The 26,921-nt window shown below is 50.8% G+C and overlaps 10 protein-coding genes across 10 annotated transcripts; 4 read left to right on the top strand and 6 right to left on the bottom strand.

Annotated features, from left to right (window-relative positions):
• Nucleotides 1-159: 159 nt before the first annotated feature.
• On the top strand, nucleotides 160-1,765 carry VTN77DRAFT_5837 (uncharacterized protein; the record flags this gene model as incomplete). Its single annotated transcript, XM_069422048.1, has 2 exons — nucleotides 160-723; nucleotides 779-1,765. The coding sequence occupies 2 exons, from the start codon at nucleotides 160-162 to the stop codon at nucleotides 1,763-1,765; spliced, it is 1,551 nt and encodes a 516-aa protein (XP_069276715.1).
• Nucleotides 1,766-2,934: 1,169 nt separating this feature from the next.
• On the bottom strand, nucleotides 2,935-3,239 carry VTN77DRAFT_5836 (uncharacterized protein; the record flags this gene model as incomplete). The annotated part of the gene is made up of 2 exons (XM_069422047.1): nucleotides 2,935-2,963; nucleotides 3,050-3,239. 2 exons carry the CDS (start codon nucleotides 3,237-3,239, stop codon nucleotides 2,935-2,937), a joined length of 219 nt encoding a protein of 72 aa, XP_069276714.1.
• Nucleotides 3,240-4,248: 1,009 nt separating this feature from the next.
• Nucleotides 4,249-5,734, bottom strand: VTN77DRAFT_5835 (uncharacterized protein; the record flags this gene model as incomplete). Its single annotated transcript, XM_069422046.1, has 5 exons — nucleotides 4,249-4,519; nucleotides 4,592-4,685; nucleotides 4,742-5,440; nucleotides 5,494-5,656; nucleotides 5,711-5,734. 5 exons carry the CDS (start codon nucleotides 5,732-5,734, stop codon nucleotides 4,249-4,251), a joined length of 1,251 nt encoding a protein of 416 aa, XP_069276713.1.
• A 1,088-nt stretch (nucleotides 5,735-6,822) lies between these two features.
• On the top strand, nucleotides 6,823-7,839 carry VTN77DRAFT_5834 (uncharacterized protein; the record flags this gene model as incomplete). Its single annotated transcript, XM_069422045.1, has 1 exon — nucleotides 6,823-7,839. The coding sequence occupies one exon, from the start codon at nucleotides 6,823-6,825 to the stop codon at nucleotides 7,837-7,839; it is 1,017 nt and encodes a 338-aa protein (XP_069276712.1).
• Nucleotides 7,840-8,801: 962 nt separating this feature from the next.
• VTN77DRAFT_5833 (uncharacterized protein) lies at nucleotides 8,802-10,154 on the top strand (the record flags this gene model as incomplete). Its single annotated transcript, XM_069422044.1, has 5 exons — nucleotides 8,802-8,876; nucleotides 8,965-8,992; nucleotides 9,058-9,117; nucleotides 9,174-9,215; nucleotides 9,274-10,154. The coding sequence occupies 5 exons, from the start codon at nucleotides 8,802-8,804 to the stop codon at nucleotides 10,152-10,154; spliced, it is 1,086 nt and encodes a 361-aa protein (XP_069276711.1).
• A 1,576-nt stretch (nucleotides 10,155-11,730) lies between these two features.
• VTN77DRAFT_5832 (uncharacterized protein) lies at nucleotides 11,731-14,133 on the bottom strand (the record flags this gene model as incomplete). Its single annotated transcript, XM_069422043.1, has 4 exons — nucleotides 11,731-11,803; nucleotides 11,886-12,808; nucleotides 12,859-13,899; nucleotides 14,020-14,133. 4 exons carry the CDS (start codon nucleotides 14,131-14,133, stop codon nucleotides 11,731-11,733), a joined length of 2,151 nt encoding a protein of 716 aa, XP_069276710.1.
• Nucleotides 14,134-16,674: 2,541 nt separating this feature from the next.
• On the bottom strand, nucleotides 16,675-19,193 carry VTN77DRAFT_5831 (uncharacterized protein; the record flags this gene model as incomplete). The annotated part of the gene is made up of 3 exons (XM_069422042.1): nucleotides 16,675-18,182; nucleotides 18,277-18,571; nucleotides 18,867-19,193. 3 exons carry the CDS (start codon nucleotides 19,191-19,193, stop codon nucleotides 16,675-16,677), a joined length of 2,130 nt encoding a protein of 709 aa, XP_069276709.1.
• Nucleotides 19,194-19,687: 494 nt separating this feature from the next.
• Nucleotides 19,688-21,231, top strand: VTN77DRAFT_5830 (uncharacterized protein; the record flags this gene model as incomplete). Its single annotated transcript, XM_069422041.1, has 2 exons — nucleotides 19,688-20,203; nucleotides 20,884-21,231. 2 exons carry the CDS (start codon nucleotides 19,688-19,690, stop codon nucleotides 21,229-21,231), a joined length of 864 nt encoding a protein of 287 aa, XP_069276708.1.
• A 523-nt stretch (nucleotides 21,232-21,754) lies between these two features.
• On the bottom strand, nucleotides 21,755-22,789 carry VTN77DRAFT_5829 (uncharacterized protein; the record flags this gene model as incomplete). Its single annotated transcript, XM_069422039.1, has 2 exons — nucleotides 21,755-22,337; nucleotides 22,464-22,789. 2 exons carry the CDS (start codon nucleotides 22,787-22,789, stop codon nucleotides 21,755-21,757), a joined length of 909 nt encoding a protein of 302 aa, XP_069276707.1.
• A 798-nt stretch (nucleotides 22,790-23,587) lies between these two features.
• VTN77DRAFT_5828 (uncharacterized protein) lies at nucleotides 23,588-26,921 on the bottom strand (the record flags this gene model as incomplete). Its single annotated transcript, XM_069422038.1, has 5 exons — nucleotides 23,588-24,613; nucleotides 24,665-25,049; nucleotides 25,124-25,735; nucleotides 25,810-26,587; nucleotides 26,648-26,921. 5 exons carry the CDS (start codon nucleotides 26,919-26,921, stop codon nucleotides 23,588-23,590), a joined length of 3,075 nt encoding a protein of 1,024 aa, XP_069276706.1.

The following is a 26,921-nucleotide window of genomic DNA, read 5'->3' as shown; positions in this document are numbered from 1 at the left end:
CACAGGCCACATTTGTGTTGTCGCGTCAGCAATAATTTTTTTTTAAATCTCAGCTCGATATTCTGATCTTCTCTTCTACCATCCATTGAGCTTTTCTACAACCTTGAACTGAAGATATCGCGCCTGCTGTGCTTCTACTATACCAGCTCAGACTACGCAATGCCCCCTAAGACCTCGAGAAAGCGAGGCGCCGCCGACGTTGCGCAGCCTCCACCGAAACGAGTCAAGGCTGTAGCAAAGGAAGCTCAAGCGAGTCAAGCGCCAAGGGCTGCTCTCAATGCGGCGCCAACGTCGCGCCTTGACGTCTTCGTATTTGGCGAAGGCAGTGCCGGCGAGCTCGGCCTCGGACCCAAGAATGCGATTGATGTGACCCGGCCGCGATTGAACGCGAAACTGGACGCGAAGACGGTCGGCGTGGTCAGCATCGCGACTGGTGGCATGCACGCTGTCGCGCTGACCCACGATAACAAAGTCCTGACCTGGGGTGTGAATGACAACTGCGCGCTTGGACGGGATACTACCTGGAGTGGGGGATTGAAAGATGTTGATGACGATGCTTCCGATGCCAGTGATCTGGAGCTCAATCCGCTGGAATCGACTCCTACGGCTATTCCGGCCAACAAATTTCCTCCGGGGACGAGAATTGCCGGTGTGGCGGCTGGCGATAGCGCGACCTTTGTTTACACGGAAGACGGCTTGGTGTATGGTTGGGGGACGTTTGTTGTAAGTTGCCTTTTCTTTAAGGTCAAAAGGATAAGCTAATAATCTTCTTATCTAGAGCAATGAGGGAAGAGAAGGCTTCTACCTCAAGCCCAACAACGAACTCATCAAAAAGCAGAGCGAGCCCATGCTGATCCCCGGCCTCAAAGACATTGTCCAGCTCAGCGCCGGAAACAACTTCTGCCTTGCGCTGGATTCGAAAGGAACTATTTTCTCCTGGGGCCGGGGGGAGCAAAACCAGCTTGGTCGTCGCGTTGTTGTTGATCGTGGTCATATCACGAAGCATGCAGATGGTGTCGATGAGCTGCGCAACAATGCCGGTCTGGTTCCAGGTCCTGTCGCCCTGCCGAAGAGGAAGAAGATTGTTTCCATCCACGCTGGTAGTGACCATGCCTTTGCCATCGATGTAGATGGCAATACCTGGGCCTGGGGTCTGAATAACTTCGGGCAGACCGGCATTGCTGAAGGGGCCGGTAAGAGCGGCAGCACCATTATCACCCCGCAAAGGGTGCCCTCTCTCCTGGGGAAGAAGATGAAAATGATTCAGGGCGGAAGCCATCACTCGATCGGCATTACTCAGACCGGCGAATGCCTCGTCTGGGGCCGCATTGACGGCGCGCAAATGGGTCTCGACACAAGCCAGCTTCCCATCGACGACCCGAAGAAGGTCATCTCTTCCGAAAACGGCAAGCCACGGATTCTTCTCGAGCCAACGGCTCTCCCTATCGCGGGATGCGTCTATGCGGCCGCGGGGTCGGATCACAATATCCTCGTTACGGCAGAAGGGAAGGCCTATTCCTGGGGTTTCAACGCCAATTACCAGTGCGGTCAGGGCTCGAGCGATGATGTCCCCATCGCAACGCTGATCAATAATTCTGCTGTGAGGGAGAAGAAGCTCTGTTGGGCTGGTGCGGGAGGGCAGTTTTCTATGCTTGCAGCGGTGTCAGCGGTGTCATCTGGGGAAGATGGCTCTGGCTCAGATGGCAGCAAACCTGTCATCAATGGCCATGCTTCTGAAAATGAAGCCTCGGCTAAAAACGCATGAATCTGTGAATGAATTGCTTGGTTGCGCATAGCATACTGCATTATCCTGCATGATCATATGCCAAAAGCTTGCTTTCTCTCTTTCTTTGGAATATGTCTCGTTGACTGACTGACTGAGTGAGTGAGTGAGTGCATTTGTTGGTTTGCTGGTATGTATTAGAAGTTCCATGGGAGATATAGACATGCAGGATATCCTCTTTTTCTCTTCTTCATCCTTTTTTTTTCACCTTCTTCATGGCTCCTCTTGTCTCATCTTATCTAGTTTCATCTCGTCTCATTTCATTTTATTTCTCTTGCATGATTCGGTGATACCTCTACAGTATGATATGTCCTTTTTTCACTATATATATACTGTTTGTTGATCCTATGACGCGCGCATCGAGGAGCAGTCCCCGGCATTGTGAATTCCAAGGCTTGTCTGCCTGTTGGAGAAAACTGTGTTCCATCCTCTCCTTTTTATTGAATTGCAGTTTTTAAAGTTCGACATAAATGGGCTTGTCTGGGTGGTCATTTTTGTGGGTTGTCAATTTTTTTTTTGGAGTATTATCTATGGAGGTATGGAGTTATCTGGTTGTTGGCACGTTTTGGAAAGTTCACATTATTATCCCCTAGCTAAGTTAACTGGTTCAAACCTGCCGGATAGGGTTGTACTAGTAATAATAACCATCTAACCCGCTGTTACATGCTGCAGACAGAATGTAGATAGCTTAGTCGTGTGGACCTAAAGCTTTATAGCTTCCACGTCTATAGGGTTTAGTAGGAAATTGAATGGTCCATAGTCAGTGAGAGACTAAGTTCTTCAGTCGTTACCTAACATCTGATTAACTATTATATAATATACAAGCCTTGCAGGTCTCGCTTTGCTCGACTGGTTCAAACTTTGAAGAAGAAAATACCTGTTCTAGACTACCGACTATATATAAGTAATTTTTTATCATCTACTTCCTAGGCGGGCTCCCTACCCATATTATATTCCTTGCCAAATTCTCATCACCATCTTTATAGAAATATCTTAAGGTATATAGTATTTATTATCTATTTTCCAGGTGGGCTCTATTCCTTGCTATGGGTAGTTCTTACCATATCCCTTCCTACTAATATTTGTCTAAAGTCGACAGTCTAATCCTTCGTTGCTCCGAGATCCTTTCTTTTTCGGAGTTGACGAACCCACTACTGACGCTTTGCTGGTCCATCTTTCCCTGACCCCGGTCATCAATCAGGCGAAAGAAGAGGGCTCTTGTGTCTTTTAAGATCCGAATGATCCTCTGTCGATTCCAGAACACACGTGATGTTTTGAAGAGATCTTCTGCTCGTAGACAGAGGTATTGCCAGTCAAGATCAATAGAGAGAAGGTCTTCGAATTCAAGGATGACCTCTTTGGGAAATCGAGCATGCCAGTATGAGTCGGGGATCTGCCACTGGGATGCATCCAGCATGTTCAGGATGTCCTTCGCATTATTATCCAGAGCTTCCATGATGATGTATTGGATATCAAATGGAATAACACTCTGTGGTCCTAAATACCTAATTTTCCTCATCAAAGACAAATGGAACCCCCTTTTTTTTTTGTCTTCTTGTTAGTTGGCGCTGGATAGCCTGGTCGATTATATCCCGGAGCTCGACAATGTTCACTGGATCCCGGAGTATGTAGTCCTTCTTGGTCCCCTCAACCCCACACCAGCGCATGTATTCGGCTGGACTGTGATAATATACCTAGGTATATAAGCATACCACATCAAATTCATGAACATCTGCCTAGCCCCTATTAGCAAGAGAGATCTTATCTATCTCTACTAGGCTATTATTAGGCTATTACAATAGCAAGGGATATATATCAGTGAGGGAAGGGAGACAAATATAACTAAGGGATATATATATATAGCAAGAACTACAGCAAGGAATATGAGCAGGGAGCCCGTCCGGAAAGTAGATAATAAACATCATAACCATACCTACTACAGGTATGTACTGTCGCCCCGGGGGGCAGAAGTCCTGGAATCCATAGACCAAATATTTTTCTCAATCGAGCAAAGCGAGACCTGTAAGGCTTGCAATAATATTATAAAGTACTCCTCCTTCTACCTACTACATAGCTAGCTAGCTAGGTTATAGTATAGTTAATTATTGCATGTACTACTGAACTGTACATACTATTATTAGCTAGTAGTTATTATTATTTAGTATACCTAGCAAGTTATGTAGCAACCATGTAATAATAACCCTAATTCCCTAATATTTAAATGGCTTGGTGATACCAATATCTACGATACTAATATCTATTACAGTGACTTGCCAAAAGTTTCCGGTATCGGGCCGGGCCTATTTTCTGCAAAATCTGCATATTTTTTTTTTCGATTTGGACCCGGTTTATTCAAAAGTATTATATTATGTATAGAGGGTACTTGCATCTCATTCATTACCTAGGTATGTACATACACACATAATATGGACATTCATGGAAATGATTTCATCTCAATCAACTACCTACTTCAACTCCCACCGCTCGCTCCCCTCCTCATGGACAATCTCCACCGTCCGCCGCTCATCCAGCGAGATGCGGCCTGCGTGCAGGATGGCCGTGGTAGCAATAGTATTGCGCAGCGTCGGCAGGCCGCGCCGGTCGAGCTCGTCGAGGGTCACGCGCCCCTCGTTCAGCGCCGTCACCGCGTCGATGAACTTCTCGAAGCTGATGTAGCCGTAGCCGGTCTGGCCGGCGAAGTTGCCTTCTTCGTCGGGGGTGTAGCGCATGTAGAAACTGAAGAAATTAGTAAGTACAGCTATGAATGGAATGTGGAATGGGGATTGTTTTTGGATTATTGTAACGTACGGATTCAACCAGACGACTTGTCCCTGGTCATCGTCCGTCAGGTCGTAGCCTCGCTTTGCTTGGTTGATGCGGATTTCGCCTTTGGAGCCCATGTCTGTTTTGTCATGTTAGCAGGTCGTCCATCATGTATGTACATGGAAGGGTATGTACAGTGAAAGTACTGGTTTGAATGCACGCCCGCCTTCTGCGGCGCCGTCCAACTTGCCGTATACACGCCCGTCGCAACCCTCGACGGATCCGTCTTCTTCCGCCACTCGACCAGCAATGTGATCGTGTCCTCCGTCTCAGGCACACAGCCCAGATCGACGGCGGTACCTTTGGACGCCGACGCCGTGACTTTGACGGGAGTGTAGTCCGGCACCATGCTCTCGCAGATGTCGACGTGGTGCGAGTTCAAGTAGTAGGAAATGTCGCTGTCCTTGCCCGCCCACGCGCGGAACGTCTCCAGCTGGAACTTCGGCTGGCTCATGTAGCTGTAGAAGTAGTTGAAGTCGCCGAGCGTGCGCGCCTTGGCCCGCGCGTCTGCGTACGCCGGGTCGAAGCGCTTGTGGTGCTCGACGTAGACGAAGACGCCGTGCTTGCGCGCCTCCTCCAGCAGGTGCAGGTGGTCTGCCAGCAGCTTGGTCGCCGGCTTGGTGATCAGCACATGGATCTTGCGCTGGATGGCGTACAGCGCGATGGGGTAGTGCGTCGTGTCGGGCGTGAAGATGGTGATGGCCGAGCCGGGCTCGAGGGCGTCGATGGCCGTCTTATACGCCTCGGGGTCAGTCTGGTCGTCAGCGGGGAACGACTCGAAGGAGACGTCGAGGCCGTTGTAGACGTCGGAGATGTTCTTTTTGAGGTGTTGTCCTGATATACCAGCTTAGCTCTGAGGTATATTCAGCAGTTTGTTGACAACTCACTAATGGCAGGAAACTTCCGGCCAGACACGCCGACCATGCTCAACTTGCCGACCTTGCCTCGTCGTCGCAGGTCGAAGAGCGTCAGTCCCACGACGCCTACCTTCTTGTCTGAGGCTGAAGCACCACCGCCGACGAAGCCGGTGGTGTATTCTCCAGTGCCGACCTAGTCAGAAGTCAGTGGCGTTCAATCAGACGTCAGTCAAAATAATGTACTCACCATAAGAACGTTAGGAGGAGCCATTTTGAGGGTTGATACTGAGGTAGTGATAGCTCTGCTGGTAGACTAGTAGCTCCTGGCCGTGTAGTCTTCAGCCCTTGCTATTCAATGGCTGTAGAGCAGAATAATAATAAAGAGAAAGAAAGATGAAAGAAAGAAGAGAAGAAGTCGTTTAAACTATCAGAGAATGAATTGGACAGACAAGGGTGCTTGCTTGCTTGTGCTTGAACGTGACCGGCGGAAGAATTAATATTGCCGTTGGAGCCAATGATCAATAGCCGATAGTATACAATCTCGGACAAACATCAATCCAGCGACAATAGAAGCAAGTGCGATAAAATGAATTCATACTCGAAATTTATGAATATCAATATATGATTTTTTTTATTATTTATTTGCTTATTATTTGTTTCTTAGAGCTCAATTGAATGGGTTAGTACTGACTAACTGACGTATAAGCTAGCTTGCCTGTCTGTCGTCGGCTTTTGAACCTGCGCACGATTCATTGTTTACCACAGGTTCTCTCTACACAACATTCCATTTAATTTCTATCTATCTCAGATACTAATAACAATAATAAATTTTTATCTTTATATTCAAAGTATTTTCTCCTTATATCGTTAACTCAGTCGTGTCTTTCTCCTGGTGATCTTTTTATTTCTTCTATCCCTCCATCCACGATGCTATTACCCCGCGCCAGGACACTAGCCTGACTGGACCCATGATTACCTAACAGGTACCGCCAGGTACGGTATTATAAACGTCACTATTATTGGTGGAAAATAGATATTCCGCCAATCAAATCACAGAGGATAAGAACATTATCAGCCCGTACAATCCTTATCAGGTCATTCCCCGCCGAGAAATACCCTGGAGGCAGGCACATGATGAGGGGAGACTTCCTTGAAGTATTATTACTTTATGATTTATTTATTATTTATGAAACTCTCTTGCTATATGTAGATATTTGTTTCCTAGAGGAATCTCATTTCTTTTCTTTATTTCCTTTTCTTTATTTCGATATACCTGCGCATTTCTACTAATTGAAGCTCTTCACTACATAACTGTATATATCAGTCTATACAAAAGAGTACAAATCGGTTACCTCCAACATGTCGACACCGCGCACCCCCCTCCGTCCAGGGGTCTACGCCCCTACCATGACCTTCTTCCACCCCGACACTGAAGACCTCGACATCCCCACGATTCGCAAACACGCCGTCCGCCTGGCCAAGGCCGGTCTCGTCGGCCTGGTGACCATGGGCTCGAATGGAGAAGCAGTGCACCTGACGCGCGAAGAACGCAAGGTCGTGACGCGCGAGACCCGCGCCGCCCTCGACGATGCCGGCTACCACAACGTCCCCGTCATCGCCGGCGCCAGCGAGCAGAGCATCCGCGGCACGATCGAGCTGGCGAAAGAAGCTTCCGAGGCCGGCGCTGAGTACGTCCTCATCGTCCCGCCCAGCTACTACCGCTACGCCGTCGGCAACGACGAGTCGCTGTACGAGTTCTTCACCAGCGTCGCTGACGAGTCGCCCGTGCCTGTTATCCTGTACAACTACCCCGGTGCCGTCGCCGGCATCGATATGGACTCCGACCTGATCATCCGCATCTCGCAGCATCCCAATATCGTCGGCACAAAGTTCACCTGCGCCAACACGGGGAAGCTGACCCGCGTTGCGCGCGCGTTGAACGCTATCACGCCGCCGTCGCCGTTCGAGAATGCTACAAAAACTCTGTCGACATCGACCAAGACGGTTGAAAATCACCCGTACGTCGCTTTCGGGGGTATCGCAGACTTCACCCTTCAGACGCTCATCTCAGGCGGATCGGCCATTATCGCCGGTGGCGCCAACGTGCTGCCGCGCACGTGTGTGCAGATCTTCAACCTGTGGAGCGCTGGTCGTCTGGAGGAGGCGTATGAGCTGCAGAAGGTGCTCAGCGCGGGCGACTGGGTGCTGACCAAGGCAGCCATTCCGGGGACGAAGAGTGCACTCCAGAGCTTTTACGGGTACGGAGGGTATCCGCGGCGTCCGCTGCGCCGGCTGAGCGAGGCCAGCGTGAAAGCGATTGAAGAGCAGTTGAAGGAGGTGATGGAGGTGGAGCGCAGTTTGCCGGATTTTGCTTGAAGTTGCTGACCACTATCTTTTTAAACTGGACTTGCACGAGTATGCAAATCTTTCATAAGTATATATGTACGAGAATACCACTGATAAGTAATATCGCTACTTCTGTTGTAGTTGAAGCCACGACACAGTCGAAAGAAGAGACAAAAAAGGAAGGCAGACCGAAGTAGCAGTCGAGCTGTTTACTTCAGTACGGAGTAATACATCAGCCTTAGTCTAGAGCTGGCCCCGTAGCCAGCAGGGAAAGAAAAGGCACATTTACTAGATCTGAACTGCAGCCTGCCAGCTTTCTCCGTACAAATAGCTTATCAGTTTGTGTAGCGGGTGCCCCGCCTCACTCCATCTCTACTGTATTGTATTTTTCCATCTCGCCCAAGAAAGCAGTCGTAGTATGCACCAGCAGACAGTATGGCAAGCACGGCAAGTATTCCGTAGAAACAAATTTCCCCGTATCGTATCGGGATTCGCTCCGTGACGGGCCATCAAGGAAAAAAAAAAGTTCCTCTGGTGGGGTGCCTGGGACAGCGCATGGAGCACGGGGCAGGTTAGGCGGGGTATTGATCTCTCTTTGCACCCACAGGGCAAGTAAATAACTGTAGTTGTATAAGCGCCGGAGCAGAGCACTCCTAACTCACTAACCTAACCGGCACAGGCTGAGGCCAGGCCTCACTTGCTGTCTTGTCTTGTCTTGTCTTGTCTTGTCTCTGTCTGCCCCTCGATTAGAACTTCCTCTTTGTTTGCCCCGCTTCTCTTCCAATCGCCTTGCCTATCCCTGCCCAGGTTAATATTTCTTGAGAGGTGCGCCTATCTGCGGGGAAGTAAGTACTGGATTCTATTAAAGCCCGTGGAGTTCCCTTGCAGACAGGAACATACCTATAAAAAGCTGGACGGAGATACCAACACTTTCAAATAAAAGGCCTGCAAAAGCAATTGACTAGATAACCTGCTTTCTTTTGAGACAAGAAATGCCGTACCCAGAGGAAGCGCAGGGTTTCATGGTCGATGGTCCAGAGACCTGGACCACCTTCCACAAGCGCTCTGTATGTTTGTCTACCCATTATTTTGAGTAGATGCTCAACTCGTTCCAACGGCTTGCGGATGGCTTGCTAATCCGTTTCTGCTGTGTAGTTCGCTCTGAAGCCCTTTGGTGACTATGGTGAGTTCTTGCAGTTGACGAGACGAAAATATTCGAGACGACTGGCTCATGCTGACTGCTGTCAGATGTCGACGTCAAGGTCGAAGCATGTGGTATTTGCGGTAGCGACATTCACACGATTAGCGGTAAGAAGTCATTCTACTGAGAAACGGAAGGGAATATAAACTAACGACTGGGTCAGGTGGTTGGGGAAAGAAGGATTTCCCTCTCTGCGTCGGTCATGGTAAGTAGATGCCCACGGATCTGCTGGAATACTCCCGATCGGCTTCTGATGTTCGTAGAAATCGTCGGCACAGCCATCAGAGTCGGTCCCAAAGTCACCCTCGTCAAGGAGGGCCAGCGCGTCGGAATCGGCGCGCAGGTGTATTCCTGCGGTGAATGCAAGCAATGCAAGAACGACAACGAGACCTACTGCCCCGTCGCGATGATCGACACGTACGGCTCCAAGTGGCCCGACAGCGGCGTCATCAGCCAGGGCGGTTACTCGTCCCACGTCCGCGCCCACGAGTACTGGGTCTTCCCCATCCCGGACAAGCTGGACTCCAAGATCGCGGCGCCGCTGCTCTGCGCCGGTATCACGGCATACTCCCCCCTGGTCCGACATGGCGCGGGACCGGGCAAGAAAGTCGGAGTCGTTGGCATGGGTGGCATCGGCCATCTGGCCATCATGTTCGCTAAGGCATTGGGTTCTGAGACCTGGGCGATCTCACGCACTCGGGCGAAAGAGGCCGATGCGCGAAAGCTGGGCGCGGACGGCTTCATCGCCACCAGCGAGGATGGCTGGGAGAAACCGCACCGCTTCTCCTTCGATCTGATCGTCAACTGCGCCAATTCGTCCAAGAACTTCGATCTTGGCAAGTACCTGTCGATGATGGACGTGCATGGCCGATGGGTCAGCGTGGGTCTGCCGGAGGAGGAAGGACAGGTGATCAAGGCGCAGAACCTGATTGCCAATGGGGTCTTGATCGGCGCCAGCCATCTGGGCAGTCGGCGGGAGATGCTTGAGATGCTGCAGCTCGCGGCTGACAAGGGTCTTGCCACGTGGGTCGAGGAGGTCGAAATCAATGAGGAAAACCTCAAGGAGGCTGTCACCCGGATGAAGAAGGGTGATGTCCGCTACCGATTCACGCTGACTGGTTTCGACAAGGCGTTTGGAAATTAGACAGTAAATAAATAGACAATAGAATTTCAGGGAAAAAGAAATCAACTGAGACCAGCTAATAAGATTTCTCATCACATGGCCTGCAGAGATTAACAAGGAGGACACACTGACAGGAAGAGTAGACAATATCTGATAGATTCCACAATAAACTGACAGCCAGTAAAAACAAGGTATGAACTCGGGTAGACTTTGCCAAAGTCGATGCTGAAGATGACAACAAGAAAAGGGCAGATAGATAAATTAAAGGATGAGGAGAGTCAGAGATGGGAGGGGAAGAGAGCATAATCCAGGAGAAAGACCCGTGACCAGGACGACCGCACAAGAAAGCGGCCAGCTTCTCAACCAATGCAATGGCTCCTAAAGGAATTTTTTTAAAAAAAATACAAGAGAAAGCGTATGGAACTATACAATTCTGTGCTTATTTCAACTAGATGCCTAGTAAGTAGGGAAGTAAGTATATTATAGTCCGTGTCCTAAATTACGGCTCTGACAACGGTTATCAATCAATTAACCGAATTAACTTAAATCAATGAACCTGCCTACCTACGTAAGTAATTATAGTTATCACAAGTGGAAATGGATAACCCTGAAAGTATTAAGTTGGAAAAAAAAATCGAAAAAAAAAGGAAGGGAAAAAAAGCAAGAAGAGAAAAAAAATAGCCAACAAGTAGCGAAATGAATTGAATTGAACTCAGAACTGGAATTTACTTTACTGGAATTTACGAAATCAAAACTGTATACAGAGTTGTCCATCTTACCCTGGAGTTCTTACAAGGACAACAACAAGAAGGAGAAGGAGGAGAACGAGAACGTGATAACGATAATGATAATGTCAAGAATGTTACGTCAATGATGATAATGATGTACATCCATGTAGATAGATAGATACATAACGTAACATACATACATAACGTGTACATTCAGAATGTCACAATGTCAGAATGTGGGGAAAAAAAAAGATAAGAACAAGCAAAACACCCGGATTGGATTCCCTTCCCAAGTATTCTTCGTATACGTACATACATTCATTCGTACACACTTGCAGACAGTCTCAGTCACAATCACACAGGAAGGAAGGAATGCTTGCTTGAATGCATGCATGTGTACATACATGTATAATGTACATACATACATATATACATCATACATGCAGCCAGCAAGCCCGTCAAAAACGCCATTGCCATTGCCATTGCCATTGCCATTGCCAGTTGAGTTGCCAGTCCCCAGTCGCCGAGGGAGATCGTCAATCTGATCGATCAATAAGATAACATGATAAGATGATAAAAACGGAATGATATATGATATGCCTGCAACAAACCCGAAAGTTGAAAGAAAAAAGACAAAATCGAAAACCCCGGAAAAAAAAAGCAAAAGCAAAAGCAAAAGTAACAATCAGACAGCCACCGTATGTACTGTACTGTACCTACTCGAACAATTTTACTCCTTGGACTCCGTTTGCTCCTTTGCTCCTGTTGCCCCTGTTGCCCCGCTAGCGCAGCGCAATTGATCAGTCAATCAGTCAATCAAGCGAAAAAAAAAATGAAACAAGAATAATCAATCATAATGAAACATTCATTTAGGTGGCGCTCGCACTCGCTCGCGCTGCGTTGCTCAGCTGGCGATGGTACGACCCGATCGGTTGGAAGCCCCTGTCATGAGTTAGTCATCCAGTCTCTCTCGAGGATTTAAATTCGAAAGGGTGCTTCGGGAAGGCTGCTTCTGGCTGCTTACCTCGCTAAATCGAATCCCTCCTCCTCGTCATCGTCATCATCCAACCCTCGATTGGAACCGTTCGCTGCACGGCTGTCCGCATCGTCCTCCCGCTTGATCGGGCCCAGCGTCCTGGCACTCGACGTGCCAGGCTTACTAGGACTGGCGAAGTTCGGCGGCGGAGGACTGCTGCTTGGCATCAGGCCATCGCCATCCGCTCCCACGCCCTTCAGCGGACTCATGTCCGGAACCGGACGCGCCGGGGTGCTGCCAATATCGGCGAATTTCCAGAACTGCGCCGGAGAGCTCATCGGCATAAACTTGGACGGGATCTGCGCTGTACTCGGTGGCGGCAGACGCGGCTGCTGCCGCTGAGGCGCCGGAGTGATCATCGACGAGGGACCATCATCATAGTACGAGGACGAGAGCACCGGCGGCGAGCCGGCTGCGTTGTCGGACAGGCCGTACGCGCGACCGGTCCCGTTATTATTGTTCTGCGAACGACTCGGCAGAGGAGACTGCTCGTCGTAGTCGGCATTGTTGTTGCGGGGCAGATCTTGGCCGGCCCGACTGGCTCGCGAGCCTCTCTCCGGGGTGTATGCCTCAACCGGAGCTACCGAGAAGGAACTGAATCCCGGAGACGGCGCTTGTGGAGAGGTCTTGTTATTGTTGGCCGGTCCAGACGCAGAGAAGACACCTTCATAGCTGGAGCTGGTGCTCGTGCTCGTCTGCCCATTGGCGCCTCGAGAGGTTGACGCAGCACCCTCCTTGGTCGCAGGCGAAGACGGCGCCGACGACTGGTTGGTTTTACGAAGATGCTTCTTCCAATACTCCTGTCGGTGCTCGGGAGCTATCTGCCACTTCATTCCCTTGCCGGGCTCGTCCGTACGACGGGGGACTTTTTGGAACGCTTTGTTGAGAGACAGATTATGTCGGATAGAGTTCTAATCAGTCAGTATCTTTATCTCCACAAAAAAAAATGAGGAGAGCATACCTGCCAACCGCTGTTGGAATGACGGTAGAATGCATATTTGTCCATGATCCACTGGTAGATGCTGTTCAGCGTGAGCTTCTCCTCCTCGCTCGAGAAGATGGCCTGCGCAATCATCGTTGCGTAGCTGTACGGTGGTTTCAGATCTTTGGCCGAATCCTGGCTGTAGTCGATTTCCTCCGTGCTCTCCATCATCATCCCGCGGTTATACAACGGCGACTGCTTCGCCTGTCCTCCTGTCCTCTCGGGAGACCGTGGCGGCGGAGTCACCTGGCGCTTCAGGAACTGCGGTGCAGGCGCTAAAGACGGCTTCCCACTGGAGGCGGTGGTTGTAGCAGCATCGCCGTTGCTGTTCTGAGCGGGCTGTGAATCGTAAGACGATGGATGGGCGTGATGGGTGCCGTCCCACGACAGCTCCTCCCCCGCAGCGAGTCGCTGCGCGCGTTCAATGAAACTGGGATGGATCGTGGCCTTATCGCCCGGGGTGACAAACATCATCTGCGTGTTGGCGATCTCGATGATGTCGCCGCAGTTGAGCACGGCGTCGGACCCCCGTTTCAGCATGACATTGTTTATTCGCACCCCATTGCGGCCGTTGACGCGGATGCGCCACGAGGCCGACCCCTCCCCGTCGTAAAAGATCTCGGCATGCAGCCTCGACACGAACTTGCTGGGGCCCAAATCGACGTGGATCTCCGGCAGGGCGCGCGCGGCGATGGTGACGGGACTCGACTGCTCGTCGAGTTTCTGGTCGCGATCGGGGGGTCGCCCAATGTTCACGTGCAGCGTCTTGACGTAGTAGGTCCAGTCTCGGCCGGCAATTTTGGCATATGCGCGCACGCTCTGTTTGTTCTCGGACTTTGCGTTGGAGTGATCGCGCATCACGTTGACTTCCTCGCGCGACACGTTCAGCGATGCGATGACCGAGTCGACCAGATCCTGGTTCTCCGATAGTTCGTTATCGGGGGAGGAGTCATCGGCCTCATCGTCCGAGGCGGGATCGGGGGTCTTGACCTGTCGTGGTGGGGATGGACGATGCTCGACCTGTCGAGTGTCAGTGAAACCTCGATCAATCAAGCCGCGTTGCAAACCGTGGTGCAAGCCGCGTAACGACGTAACGACGTAATCAGAAGTCGTGAAGAACGATGAACACGATCAACACACCTTGCGCTTCTTGGTGGACGGGCGGCTGGGCGAGGAATCCGGGCCCTCCGCGTCGGAAGTCTCTTGCAGCTGGATCTCCCTGCGGCGCGTGCGACGCCTGCTTGTCGGCGGCATGTTGTCGCGGTGACGGTGATGCGTCCAGCAGCGGGACAGTCGAATGCGCTATTTTCGCTTTCTCCGGTCGATTCTCTGACTCAGGATTGTCCGTCTAGTGGATGTGGAATGAGTTGACGTGCAGGACGTTGTTGTTGTGGAGGGATCTCGAGAGCGTTTTCGTTGCGGGCGGGAAGATTGACGTGCAGTCAGCTAACTTAGTCCGACTCCGTAGACTCCTCAGACTCCTCTAGGAGGATCCGCAGGAAGTAATCTATATTTTTTTTCTCTCCACAATCAACCAAACAATCAACCTTGCAACTCCACAGCTGACGATACTCACTTTGTTGACTTGACGAGGGAGGAGAGAAGGAAAAGTCTTCGTGGACCAGACCAAAATCCGAGCCAAGGATGAGGCTCAGCCAGAACCAATCTTCGGAGCCAGTCAGATGCGAATCAACCGGATGATGTACTTGGTTTGGTACTTTGTCAGACGACTCGCCACCGCCGGCGCAGCTCAACCTGGCATCGGGGGTTGATGACTTCTGGTTCCGCCAATCGAGTCGAGGAGGCAGGAGGGGAGGCTTGATGAAAGACAGGGTAAAAGAAGGGAGGAAACAAGAGAATAAAGAGGAGAAGAAGATAAGGAAGGAAGCGAGATCTTCTCGAAGAAAAAGGAACGGAATAATCAGATGGCAACAAGAAACGCCTTTCCTTTTTCTCTGCTTATTCACCTGAGGTCATCAATTCCGGCAAGACGGCGACAAAGCGAGTAACTATTACTAACCCAACTCGACGAGCGCATACCGTCAAGTCAACAGGGAGAGTCGAGTTCCGCAGGCGGCAGATCCCTACAATTCGATTACTTTACTGAAGTAATCACTCCAGCGCCGGAAACGGTGGCACGTGAAGTAATATGCTACACCAGTACATGTACTGTACAGTACATACATCTACCTGATAGTGACTACCAGAGCTTCAGTGAATGCTACTAACACGGAGTACAGTAAGTAGGAATAGGTATTACCGCTTCCTAAGAATGCTATGATATGCATCCGGCCAGATCGATCGGATTGAGGTGGATCTGCTTGCCCAGAGATCGGAGTCTGGTCTGGTCGCGTGTGCGTGTTGGGACGGACTAAGCCTATCCCGGCGATGCACTGGACAGTACAGAACCTATAGTATAACAGTAATGATAGTATGTACCTAAACAATAATAATGGAATTCTTTCAACTACCAGATCCATTCCTCAGTACAGGGCTGATCTAGTACCCTTTCTTTCTGATAAGAAAATAATACCTACGGTAAGCCCCAGGTATAGAGTACTCCGTACAGTACTAGATCGGCCTGATCGGCTGCCCCTGCCCCCACAGTGCCACCGCAGTACCGCCGAAGTGAGGGAACGGAGCCTTGCGCAGCCATAGGCCCGTAGCGCTACAGGCGGTGACGTGATGCAAGTTGCAAGTTGCAACTGTGGAATGCTCGTATTATTCTTAGATTAGGTGCGGAGTAGGTAGATACAGAGGAGATAGTAGATAGCTTATCGATAATCATCACCGTCATCCGGGAGTTATCTACGGAGTACAGAGTACATACAGAGGTGTAGTGATAATCGTACTGTACCTAGGTACTCTGTGCAGTACTCCGTATGTACTGTACATGTAGGTACAGAGACAGCGAAAAAAAGAAAGTAACCAGGACGGAGTACTCCGTATAGCCCCATCGCCCCATAACTTACCTACTTACCTCTGTAGGTACAGTACATGGCCTAGACCGCATACAATATGCGGTGTACTGTATACTGAAGGAGATAGATAGACGAGCAGGATTAAAAAGCCTTCAATTCATAATGTTCATTCCGTTAGTTCATTAGCCTAGCCCAAGTAAGATCTAAGCCTAAGTAAGAGAAGAGTGGTCAGGGGGGTTAATTCTCTATTTTTCCCTTTTTTTGTCCTTTTTTTTTGGTTGATTTTTGTGCTTTCCCGACGTCACACTCGTACAAGGGAAATCAATCAACCAATCAATCAATAGTCCGTAAAAACCATGATTGTTCGCTGTTGATGGCCCGCCCCGTGAGTAGAACTCGAAAATCCGTAGAAAAAAAAAGTAAAAATAAACAGACAAGAAATGAAAAAAAGGGTTTCCCATAATTGCATGCCGCCCAAAGCTCCATTCCAGCTCAAAACTCGAATTGAATTGAATTGAATTGAATCATGATCCCTGAACATAACCACCGAATAACTGTAACTGGTACAACACCCGATAAGATGAGAGTAAACTCAGATGAGAGAAGAGTAAACTCAGTAAAGAGTAGAAGTAAATATTCCACTGACCGATCGAGTCGAATCGAAAGCCGTAATAGCCGTTCAAAGCCATTCATTCAAGTCAGGAAAGTGAGTAAAGGGGAAAAAGGAGATAAAAAGAAGAGAAGAGCAGTCAGTGACAAAGTCACAAGATGGTCATCCTCAGCGTGACGAGACGGAACTTTAGAGTCGGGTAAAGAGTAAGGTGAAAGTGAATTTCCACTGAGCGACAGGCCAGTCAAGTCAGTGATAAACAAGTTATCCGCTCTTGGACTCCGCCTCATCCTCGACACCCTTCAGGGTCGGATACAGACCGGATCCAGACTCCTCCGGCTTGTTGCCTTCCACGTGGGTTTCGGCCTTGTTCTCAGCCGCCTGCTCCTCCGCTTTGGCGGGAGTTGGGGTCGACTGATGCTCGCCACCGGTAGTAACCGTAGTAGAAGTAGCCTCAACACTCTCCATGCGGTGCTCGTGCTGCTCGTTCGACACCGCGGCTTGTGGCTCGTCATCTTCTTCATAGTCACCACGGGCGAGACGATCCTTGATGTAGGCACGCAACTGCTCCAGAATCCGTACGTTCTCGAGCCATTGTTCTTCAGCCCTCTTGGCGGCCTCGGTGGCGGCTTGAGCGGTGCGCTGAGCTTCCTCAGGGTCAGGGGAGTTGCCACGGTGAAGCGCGGGGTCAATAAGACTGTTCGAAATGTCATTCGAAGTCGTCTCTGCCACACGGTCCTTTGCCTGCTCCTCATCGCCAGTGGTGCTGTCAATCGGCATGCGGGAAGAGTAGTCGTCGGCACGTGCGCGCGTAAGGCTGCCACCCGTGTAGCGGCGACGATGGTCATCGTATTCGAAGCTCCCGCTGAGGGTGGACGGCGGGGCAGCACCCGATGTAGTAGGATAGCCATTGCTAATGTTCTCTTGCATCGTGGTTGAAGGAAGTCTGGGGTACATGGGAGTACTCGCTTCATGCTGCGGCGGAGACACACGGTGTGAGTACGACCCTGGCGACCGTCCAGAGGTGTAGGACTGCGCGCTCGACGGAGGCGTCAGAGCAGGAGTAGCACTTGCAGGAGAGTGCGCGGTGCTTGGAGCCATCACTGACGCACTGCTCGCGGTGGTGGTCGTTGCCATGGTCGTTGCCATGGTCGTGGCCGTCGCATGGCTCGACGGCATCTGCATTGGAGGCGACTGCGTCGCTCCGTAGACAACCCGCTGAGGGATATAAGTGGCACCAGGCTGAGCAACGCCGGCGGCAGCAACATGGTCGTCATTCTCATAGACGGTAGTGTGGATGGTATCCAACATACGATCAAGATCAATCAAATCGCTCTTGGTGCGCGCATTCGACATCGGCGGAAGATGGTAAGCCGGAGCGGCCAACGCGGTAGGACCATAACCACCTGCAGAACTCACGCCAACTGCGCTCTGAAGACCGGGAAAGTCGGGTGAAGGTCCTCCACTCAGCGGGAGCTGGAGACCTTGCAGACTAGCCAGACGCTGTCCGATGGCCGCATACGACGTGGGGTCAAACTGACGACGCTTGGTATCGCCAAAGAACTCGTTCACCGATTCATATGCGCGCTTACGCGATTCATAAGAGGTGTGGCTGTCGCCCTGGTTCAGAGTGTAGAACACATTCCCGTAGGACGGGTTAGTAGGTTGCTGCTGCTGGCCGCCCTGGTAGTACTGAGGCGGGCCTTGGTGATAGCCTTGTCCAGCATGGACGGTGTTCAGCGATTCGAAGTAGTGGGTTCCAGTGGAGAAGCCTTGAGACCGATAAGTCAGCAACAGTCAAGAACGACGTGAAAAAAAAAAACAAAATAGTCAAGGAGAGGCTAGGTCACTCGACTACCCACTCACCCTTATTGTTCACCATCCCACCAAACTGCACATCCTGATTTCTCGCACCCGGCTCCGGCGAGCGCATCAGCACCGAATCATCAGCATGGGTTTTGACGTGTTTTTTGAGATCCTGAGGTCTCTTGAAGGCCTTTCCACAGAGATCGCATTTATGTGGCTTGAGGGGCACGTGGACACGAATGTGAGAGGTTATGTGGTCTCTCTTGACGGTAGTCGTGCGACAGGTTCCCCACTGGCAGGTCAAGTTCAGGTTATTCGTGCTCTTGCGGCCGACATGGCGTTCGCACACGTGCTCCTGGATGTTGTCAGTATCTCGATAACTTGGATGATTTTACACTGGTACTCGAGAAGCCGCCCCCATCCGTTTCAACCTTATCATTGACCAGCGTTTAGATGAAGCTCAACGAAATCTCCACTGGCGGTAAACCAGTAAGGAGCAGATGCAGCCATGCTGGTAGAAGTGATGTACTTCTTGTGAGACGTGGAGCTTCGCGTCGAGGAGGGCGCTGGACACGACAACAAGGCTGAAGCCATAACAACATTCGAAGAGGAAAAATTAAAAGAGAATTAAAAGAAAAAAAAAACCTTACATAAAGAGCTTCGGCACTCGAGAAACGCTCGGTACAACCCTGCCACATGCAGGCCAACTCTTCAGTTGTGGTCGGGTTCGCCAGGCCGTGGCCATTTTGGTTCCCGACCGCGGCTACAGCAGCAGCAGCAGCAGCAGCGGCCGCCGCCTGAGCAGCAGTGGTCGTGGTAACCTGCGCATTCTGGTCTGAGGCCTGATTCTGAACCTGGAACTGCTGGTTATTCTGCAAAACAGACTGCTGACCCTGCTGAGCCTGAACCTGGCTCTGGGTTTGAGGAGCGGAGGTGGCCGTGGCCGGCGCCGGAGACGCGTTGAGAGGTTCCGTCATGGTGCCAAGACAACTGCTGTTTCTTGGTCTCCGGCGGAAAAGACAAGAGCCTCCCAGCAAGCCTCCCGGATAGATGCACGGAGATGGAAAATGCAAGATCTATGCGGTTCTTGATGGAAATGCAGATGGGAATGAAGGGGTAGTGGGTGGGTGAAAGAGATGAAGGAGAGAGAGGGAGACGTGAGGCGTGAGGCAAGGGAAGAAGAAGAAGCGGAGGGGCTAAAGGGAAAAATCGCGTACCGTTGGGAGTCAACAGTGACAGCAACGACAACAACGACAACAAAGCCGCTTCTACGGTTGCTGTGCGGATAGGGACCAGAGTCACAGGATCGTGACGGCAACAGCAGTGCACGCAAGAAGCCTGTGAACGGCTCCCAATAAAGTCACTCCCAAAAGCTCGGCGAGAGGAACAGGACCGACACGACACAGTTGTGTAGGGCAAATACAGAGGACACCGGATTAGCCAGACCGGTGACCATCCAGCAGGAAGAAAGATGCAGGGAGAGGGACAAGAAAGGGGGGCCGCGGGAGGAGGGGAATGGGATGGGAAATTCTTGGGTTCTTTTTACATACAAAGGAGCGGCCGGGGAATCAGAAGGGAGGAAAGGAAAGGGTTGGCACGCAGCCGCAGCAAAGCCCAGACCGCGGAGGATGACAAGACCGGGCCAAGAGACCAAGACCGTGAGGTCCGACGAGATGGTGGGGTGTGTGCGTTTGGCTGGGCGGCCCTGGCCGGGGGCCTTGTTGCAAGGGGCGCCACTGACCAGGGGGAAGTCGACTCGACAGTGGACACAGCAGCTGGGATCCGGGATCCGATTAACCCATTACTAAGTCTCAGCAACTACGATGAGAGGCTGCTCCGATGGATGGGTCGCCAGCCAAGGATGCAGTGGATGCACCGGTGCGGGCGTGGGTCGCACCACGGGGATTGCTTCGAATCGGTTGACGACTCGACAGATGCGAGGAACTGCTACCAGTACCGGCCTGAGAACCTGCCTACCTATAGGGAGGTATTAATATTAATTAGAGTTGGGACCGCGGTGGCGCTGACCCAGAAAAAGAGTTTTTATTTAGAAAAAGCCGGCGGGACGAGCAGGTTTTGGGAATTAATTTAAGTTTATGCACCCTGCAGGAAAGAGTTAACGAAGCCAGAAAATATAATATGACCGGGTTGATGACAGTGCAGAAAGTTACGCTGTAATAATCATATGGGACAGAATGATGATTATTAAATTAGAGGATGTAATAATGTAACTTCCTTACCTCCGAGGTAAGAAAGACAGAAAAGAAGAATAAAAAAAAGAGTGGGAAACTTTGAGAGTCCATACCAATGAAATCACACAGAGAGAGGCATGATTCAATCCTCCTGCACATGGCATTGCAGGACAGATAATCTTATCTATCTGCTCTGGTAGAGGAGAAAATTGCAGAATCAACCATGATTTCCGCAGTCATTATTATTAGACCAGAGTGACTGGTATGGTTGACTCGGACCGAGATGATTGACGGGTCTAAACACTAATTAATTATTAGTTGAGAGGCTGAGTGAGACATGACGACGCTTCCAAGGGCCGACGGTCGCAACTTGTTCATGGTCATAATATTAATTTTCTCCCTCTTCTTCCTCTTCCTCAGGCCAAGTAATATGGCTAGTTTGGCAGCTGCTTCCTCCCTCGTGCTAACTTGGCAGTTGCTTGGGCTTTGCCGAGAAAGAGCTTGTTCTGACTTCTGGCTTTCTGCCCGCGGTGCTCGTTCTTGGCCCCTCTCTGCGTCGATCTTGGCCAGCGGAATCGGGCGGCCAAGCCATCCAAGAAATCCCATATCGCAGGATCTCTTGGCGACCGGCGGGCACCAAACTGGTCGGCCGGAGCCGTTGAAGAGGAAAGGAGAGGAAAGGACGGGAGAAGGACGGGAGAAGGACGGGCACGACGAGGATGATAAGAGAGGAGAGAATGAATGGGTGAAAGATGTTGCAACAGAATGGCCGCCGACCTGGCGGCGTTTTGACAACACGACGAACCCACGACAAGCGCCATAATTATATAGCCATGAAGACAATGATAGCTATCAGAATACAAATTGCTTCCAGCAGGAGGGTCTCTGCTTTGTTATGTATGCAATGCCGTTGTGACTTTCTTGTCGTTCTCTTTCCACGCAACAATAGTCGCCCTCTAGTAGCCCCTTTGCCCGCGCCTTTCTACTTTATACACTATGTACACATATACCTAAATTAAAATATATAGATATATAAGGATATATGGCCAATCCTGATCGTCTGTCGTGGAGACATAGATCGGGATGAGTCGATCCTCCGGCAGATCTCAGTGATTCGTTGCCCTCAAGGTCTGGGGATCACAAATAGGACTGAGAATACCCTGTCGCCTTCCATTCTGGTTCAGTAGAGTGCGATGCTGCTCACTCGGCAAGCAGGAGTCCAAAAGATACGGAACTCTTGTTCCATCCAGCGGGGTAAAAAAGCAGAAAAAAAAAAGCAACCGGCAAAATGCTAAGTTTCTGCAGCTCATCGCCCGTCTCGCAGGCTCGCTGAGGGGGCCGCTCCATCAATCATGTCCCCTCTGGCTGCGAACCGGCTGTTGATACCAACTCCAGATGTTCAAGCCAACCTTTGTCCCCGAAAGCACCGGTAAGGCCGCGTGCCACGTCTCCGGGTACCCAGTCCCGTCAGGGCGCAAATTCTCCCAGAAGATGGCATTCCCCTTGATCGGCTTAAAGGTGACGCCTTCCGGCTTCGACTGTGCTCCTTCCGTCCGCTCGTCCTCGCTATCACACTCGATAAACCGACACCACTTCTGGGACTTGGGCTTGGGGAGTCGGGGGAAATTCGTGCCACCTCCCGTGCAGTCCGCGTTGACATACACCATGAACGTGCTCACGCGGTCTGCTCGTTGAGACGCGCCTGTCCAGTCGTAGTGATGCCGGTAGTAACCAGAGACGTTGTATCGCTGAACCCACATGCGCTCAATGTACAGGGAGGGCCGCCAGCCTTGGAAAGAGCGAGCACGTTCCTCCAGACAACGCACAATATCGTCGCGCTCGAGTAACGCACGGTCGGAGCGCCGTGCGGAAAGGTCGACGCGTTGGGAGACGCCATCGTAGACGGTCGAGGGTTCATATTTCCCTTCACTAAAAGCAGGAGGCTTGTCAGTGATTCAAGCTTAGAACAGCTGTAGGTGGCATAGTATATCATTGTCCGAGTCAAGGTATCCTCCCTTCGCGAGTGGCTCCTCCATGAAGGTGACCCCAACATACCTGACAGCAACCAAGTGATCCGCCTCCTTCTCGCTCAAGAAATTCTCAATATAAATCACCAGCGGCGTTCGGGAGAATATATGCACGCGGTAGTCGTCCGCAGGGCAATTAAGCGGCGCATCGCCTTCGGGACTGATAAAGCGGTCGTCACTGATGTTCAGCGCCGGCAAGACTTGGCCGTTATCGTAGTCACCGTCACCTAGCAAACCATCGGCCTGCTTAGATGGAAAGAGCATGCGCAATGCTGGTACGATGACGAAGATGTAAAGCGGGACCAGGTAAAAGATCCATGAGAGGATCGAGGATACCCTCGGAGTGGTTGGCATGGCTTGCCTCGGCCCTCGAGTGCTTGCAGGGTGCGGCCCACGAGACAAAAGCAAGGAATTTTTTTTACTCCGGTAAATCTATAATTGCATCACAAGGCTTTCATTCAATTGATATAGAATGTGCAATTCTTCAAAGACTGCTGTGAGCAGTCCGCACTGACCGACGGATCTCTGCAAGATTCTAGAAGCACCTAATCGCTCGGATCTACTCCGTACTCCGCGGAAGGGACGGGAGAGCTACCCTCCGAGTGGAGACCTCCCACGGCAGTCAACAATGTTGGTCAGGAGATACGGAGTACAACGTAAATTTATCCTATGGAAGATCGCTGTCCAATCTAACCATATTATTGCCAGTAGAAGTAGCTACATACAATGCATAACCTGCAGCCCTCATTAATCATGTATCCTGCTGGTATCAACTCCTATACTGTCGGAAACAACAAAAATACACAAAAAACCGCCGTTTCCCCTTTCCACTCTCCCATGTCAAAAAAAAAAAAACAACAAAAGCAATCTCTGCAGCTTTTGTGCCCATCTCAAAACGCCCGTAAAACAAGTAACACCATGGTCACTAAGTCACAGAGGAAAAAAGGCAAAAAAAAAGTAGGACAATATATGCTTTCCATGCGATAATGTATAACGTCAAGGTCCCTTCCAAGTTCATTTCACATTCCATAGCATTAGCAGAACAAAGAAAAAAAAGCAGAGGAAAACAGGGGAAGGGGAAAAGAATAGATACTAGAAATTCGGATGTCATAAGCCAGCGACAATGTGGAGGCCTGCATGAAACCAGAACCCTCAAACTCCAACATTCATCCACTGACTCCAGTCATCGTTCCCTGGGTATCCATTGCCAGAATTCATACCAACATTGCCAAAAACCTCGTCGAAGTTCACATTCATGTCCATGGCCATTCCCATGGGGCTGAAGCCGTTCATACCGTCGAATCGCACGTCATTCGTGCCCGATGTTTGTTGTTGCTGTTGTTGAGACGGCGCTTGATCTGCCATCATATTCTGGGCCGCGAACCCTAGGCCCTGCCACATAAAATTCTGATTGGGAAGAGATACCAGATCGGGACTTTGGACCATCTCATTGCTGCCTGGGGTCGAAGAATGCGAAGCCGGTGACTGCACTTGAGATTGCAGACCCAGATGTTGAAAGTGGGGAGGCAGCGTCGTTGGAATCCTTCCAGTGGTTCCGTTGGGGAAACCACGGAGATTTGCGAAAGTATCGACACCTGGCGTTGAGGACCGAAGCGCTGCATTACCTGATGCCGACGACGCCGTTCCGCCTTGCGTAGTCGTATTAAATTGCGCCGACGGCCCCGAACGCTCATTTTTGAAATGACCATCTTCCAAGGTGGACATAGGCTGTGTCGGGTATGCGAAAGGATCGCCAGACGGAAACATGATAGGCATCAGATCCGGTAGATTCTGCGCAGGTGATGCCGTCAACGAAGAGCCTGAAGATTGGTTGACCTGATCGCTCACAAATGCTGGGGACGGAGATGAAAGAGGTTCTCTCGACATTCCGGTCGAGGTTTCCTTCGATACAAAGGATCGAGGATCGAACGTCCAGCTGTCATCGACAGCGGCTGACGTGTTAGCCGATTCTGCCGTTGTCCTCGACTGCATGGAGGCCAACTGCGCTGGGAAAGTGTTTGCACGCTGTGGCAGACTAAATTGTGAGCCGGTGGAAGGCGTCCGCTGCGGCTTTGGCTTGGAGACAGAACTCGAAGGAGTCGGTCTCTTCAGACTCACGGGTTGAGCGGAAGAGCTCTGGCGGCTTCTTAATTTTTCGGGGAGATGCTTGAAAAGAGACTACACGGGTTAGCCCACCATCACGGTCGAGTAAAGAAAATGGCAACTTACGTTAAGACTCTGAGCGCATCGATCTGCAGCCATGCTCTTCTTGGCCAATCCATTTAATGTATTCTTGCCCTCCAAGGCGTCCTTGAGTACGCTGTCCTTGGCTGATGGCGAATCCGGGTTCTCGAGAACAAAGAACACGAGAGACAAGATGGCAAAGTAAGTCGTATACATGGTAAACCAGTAGGAACCGTTCAAAAGACCTTTCTTGTACATCCCGGCTGTGATATGGACGACATTGCGGGCAACGCTCACGCAAGCTGCTGCACATGCATATGACCGCTTATCAATCCCCTGCGCTTGAAAGCCGTTGGACACATAATGTAAAAAGGGTCGATACATGGACATCTGGACATGCGCGTAGCTGATACGGAGCAGTTGTCGCATACTGATAGGACAGTCAGAATAATCCCGTATCGTGTACAGATTGACCGTTGGTGCAGTTATGATCGAACAACTTACCGTTCCATTTCGGTGGACACCTCGTCACCGTGCCGCAGGGCGGGAGGCAGCGCCTCCATCCAGGCTTGGAGATCCCGTTCGATCTCCCGGATTTTTGAATGGCTCACCATGTAGGTGTGATCACCCTTGGACCTGTGTTTTGCATTTTTGACAGGATAAATGTATTTGACCACTTTTACAATGATGTCGACCAGGCGAGCGTGTGCATTCGCACCCGCCATCAAGGAGATCCGATCAGGTGGCATAGGTAAAATCCCTGCCGGGGTGATGAACTCATCGTCGATCTCCAATGGATATTCCTGGTCGATATCTTCATCGTTCACCATCTGCGGCAGTCCCAAGAGAGTGCTGACATAGACATCCATTTTCCGAATAACCCAAAAGATCCGCTTTCGCAGTTCACGTTCGATGGGGTTGAAGTTTGCGGTGACAGAGCGGTGTAGGCCCAGCCGTAATGCTGCGCGCTGCGCAATGCCAACATACGAATAGCAGGTGCTCAGTTTTGCAGATGACTGAAGGAACAGAACCATGAAGCAGATCGCTTGCAAAGAAGTCAAGTCACGGCAGTCGGTAATATCGAGCAAGTGTCGCCCCGCCCTGAAGTATTGAAACCTGCCAAAGCATCAATATACACGTACACATAGGGCATTTTTGTTGGTGGAGGGAGTGAAAGAGAGAGAACTCACCCTTGTCCTATAGCGCCTTCATAACCTTCCACGTCGAGCGTGCTCTCAACGTCATCTGAAAAGAGGCATCCAACAGCAATGACAACATAAAGAAGAGGTAAGAAAGTATGTTCTTCATTGGTAAATTGCTCCCAGGGGGTATCGTATATACGGTCAAACATAGCAAAAAACGAGGGCTCGTGAACAAAGCGCATCAACACACAGGCATGATCGAAGGTGTTGCGACAGAGGGTCCTGGCAACCTCTTTTGAAGGCAGATCGTGAGTCGGGGGAAGGGTCGAGTTCGAGTTAGAGTGCGAGTCTTGCGGCGATTCCGACTGGGACTTGGGACTCTCCAGGACGTGCGAAATCGGCCGCGATCGTGGCGAAGGACGAAGTGGGATGACCATATTTCCAAACTGCTTTCGCAGCCTCTGCATGAATATTATGCCCGACGAGTGCCCGTGGTAATCCCAGTGCCCCTGGTCATCGAGGTCCAGGGATCCGGAATTCTCCATCATGGTCTCCAACAAGGATTCATCCCCGCCTTCAGCACTAGACTCGGGCTGTGAACTACCTGTCGCGGGTTTGGAGGCTAATGATTCCTGAGGTTTGTCTCTCCTGAGTGTCGCAAGGAACTGCTCGGGGTTGGTCGGGTCCAAACGAGGGTCATCCAGGTTAAGATCAGGAGCCAGAACTCGAAGAACTGCCTCGGCCTTGTGAAGTCGATTCTCCAAGGCTTCAATATATTGGGGGGCCGGGTTGCGCCGACGATTGGAAGGCTGGTCATATGTACACTCTGCAACCAAATGTGTTAGGGAGAGAGATGGATGCACGCTCCACGAGAAGACATTCTTACCATAGCTATACACCGTGCAATGGGTACACGGTTGCTTCCCGTCACATTTAATCTTCTTGCGACGACATTCATCACACGCGCGAGTGACTCTTCTCCTCTTTTGCATCGGAGGGGGCTGTTTCGCTTGCTGAGATCCCGACACTGGAGTGTCTTCGTGGTTCTCCGCAGTGCTCACATCTTCTTGGGTATGATAGTGCGATTCCGATAAAGCGGTCGGATCATCTTCATTGTTCTCGCCGGGCGACGAATGCATCGGGCTGGACTGCGAAGTCAT

This window comes from Rasamsonia byssochlamydoides (genome assembly GCF_041956645.1).
Source record: "Rasamsonia byssochlamydoides strain NRRL 3658 unplaced genomic scaffold VTN77scaffold_42, whole genome shotgun sequence".
In the NCBI taxonomy this organism is placed as follows: Eukaryota; Fungi; Ascomycota; class Eurotiomycetes; order Eurotiales; family Trichocomaceae; genus Rasamsonia; species Rasamsonia byssochlamydoides.
This window is presented reverse-complemented; position numbering and strand designations above follow the sequence as displayed.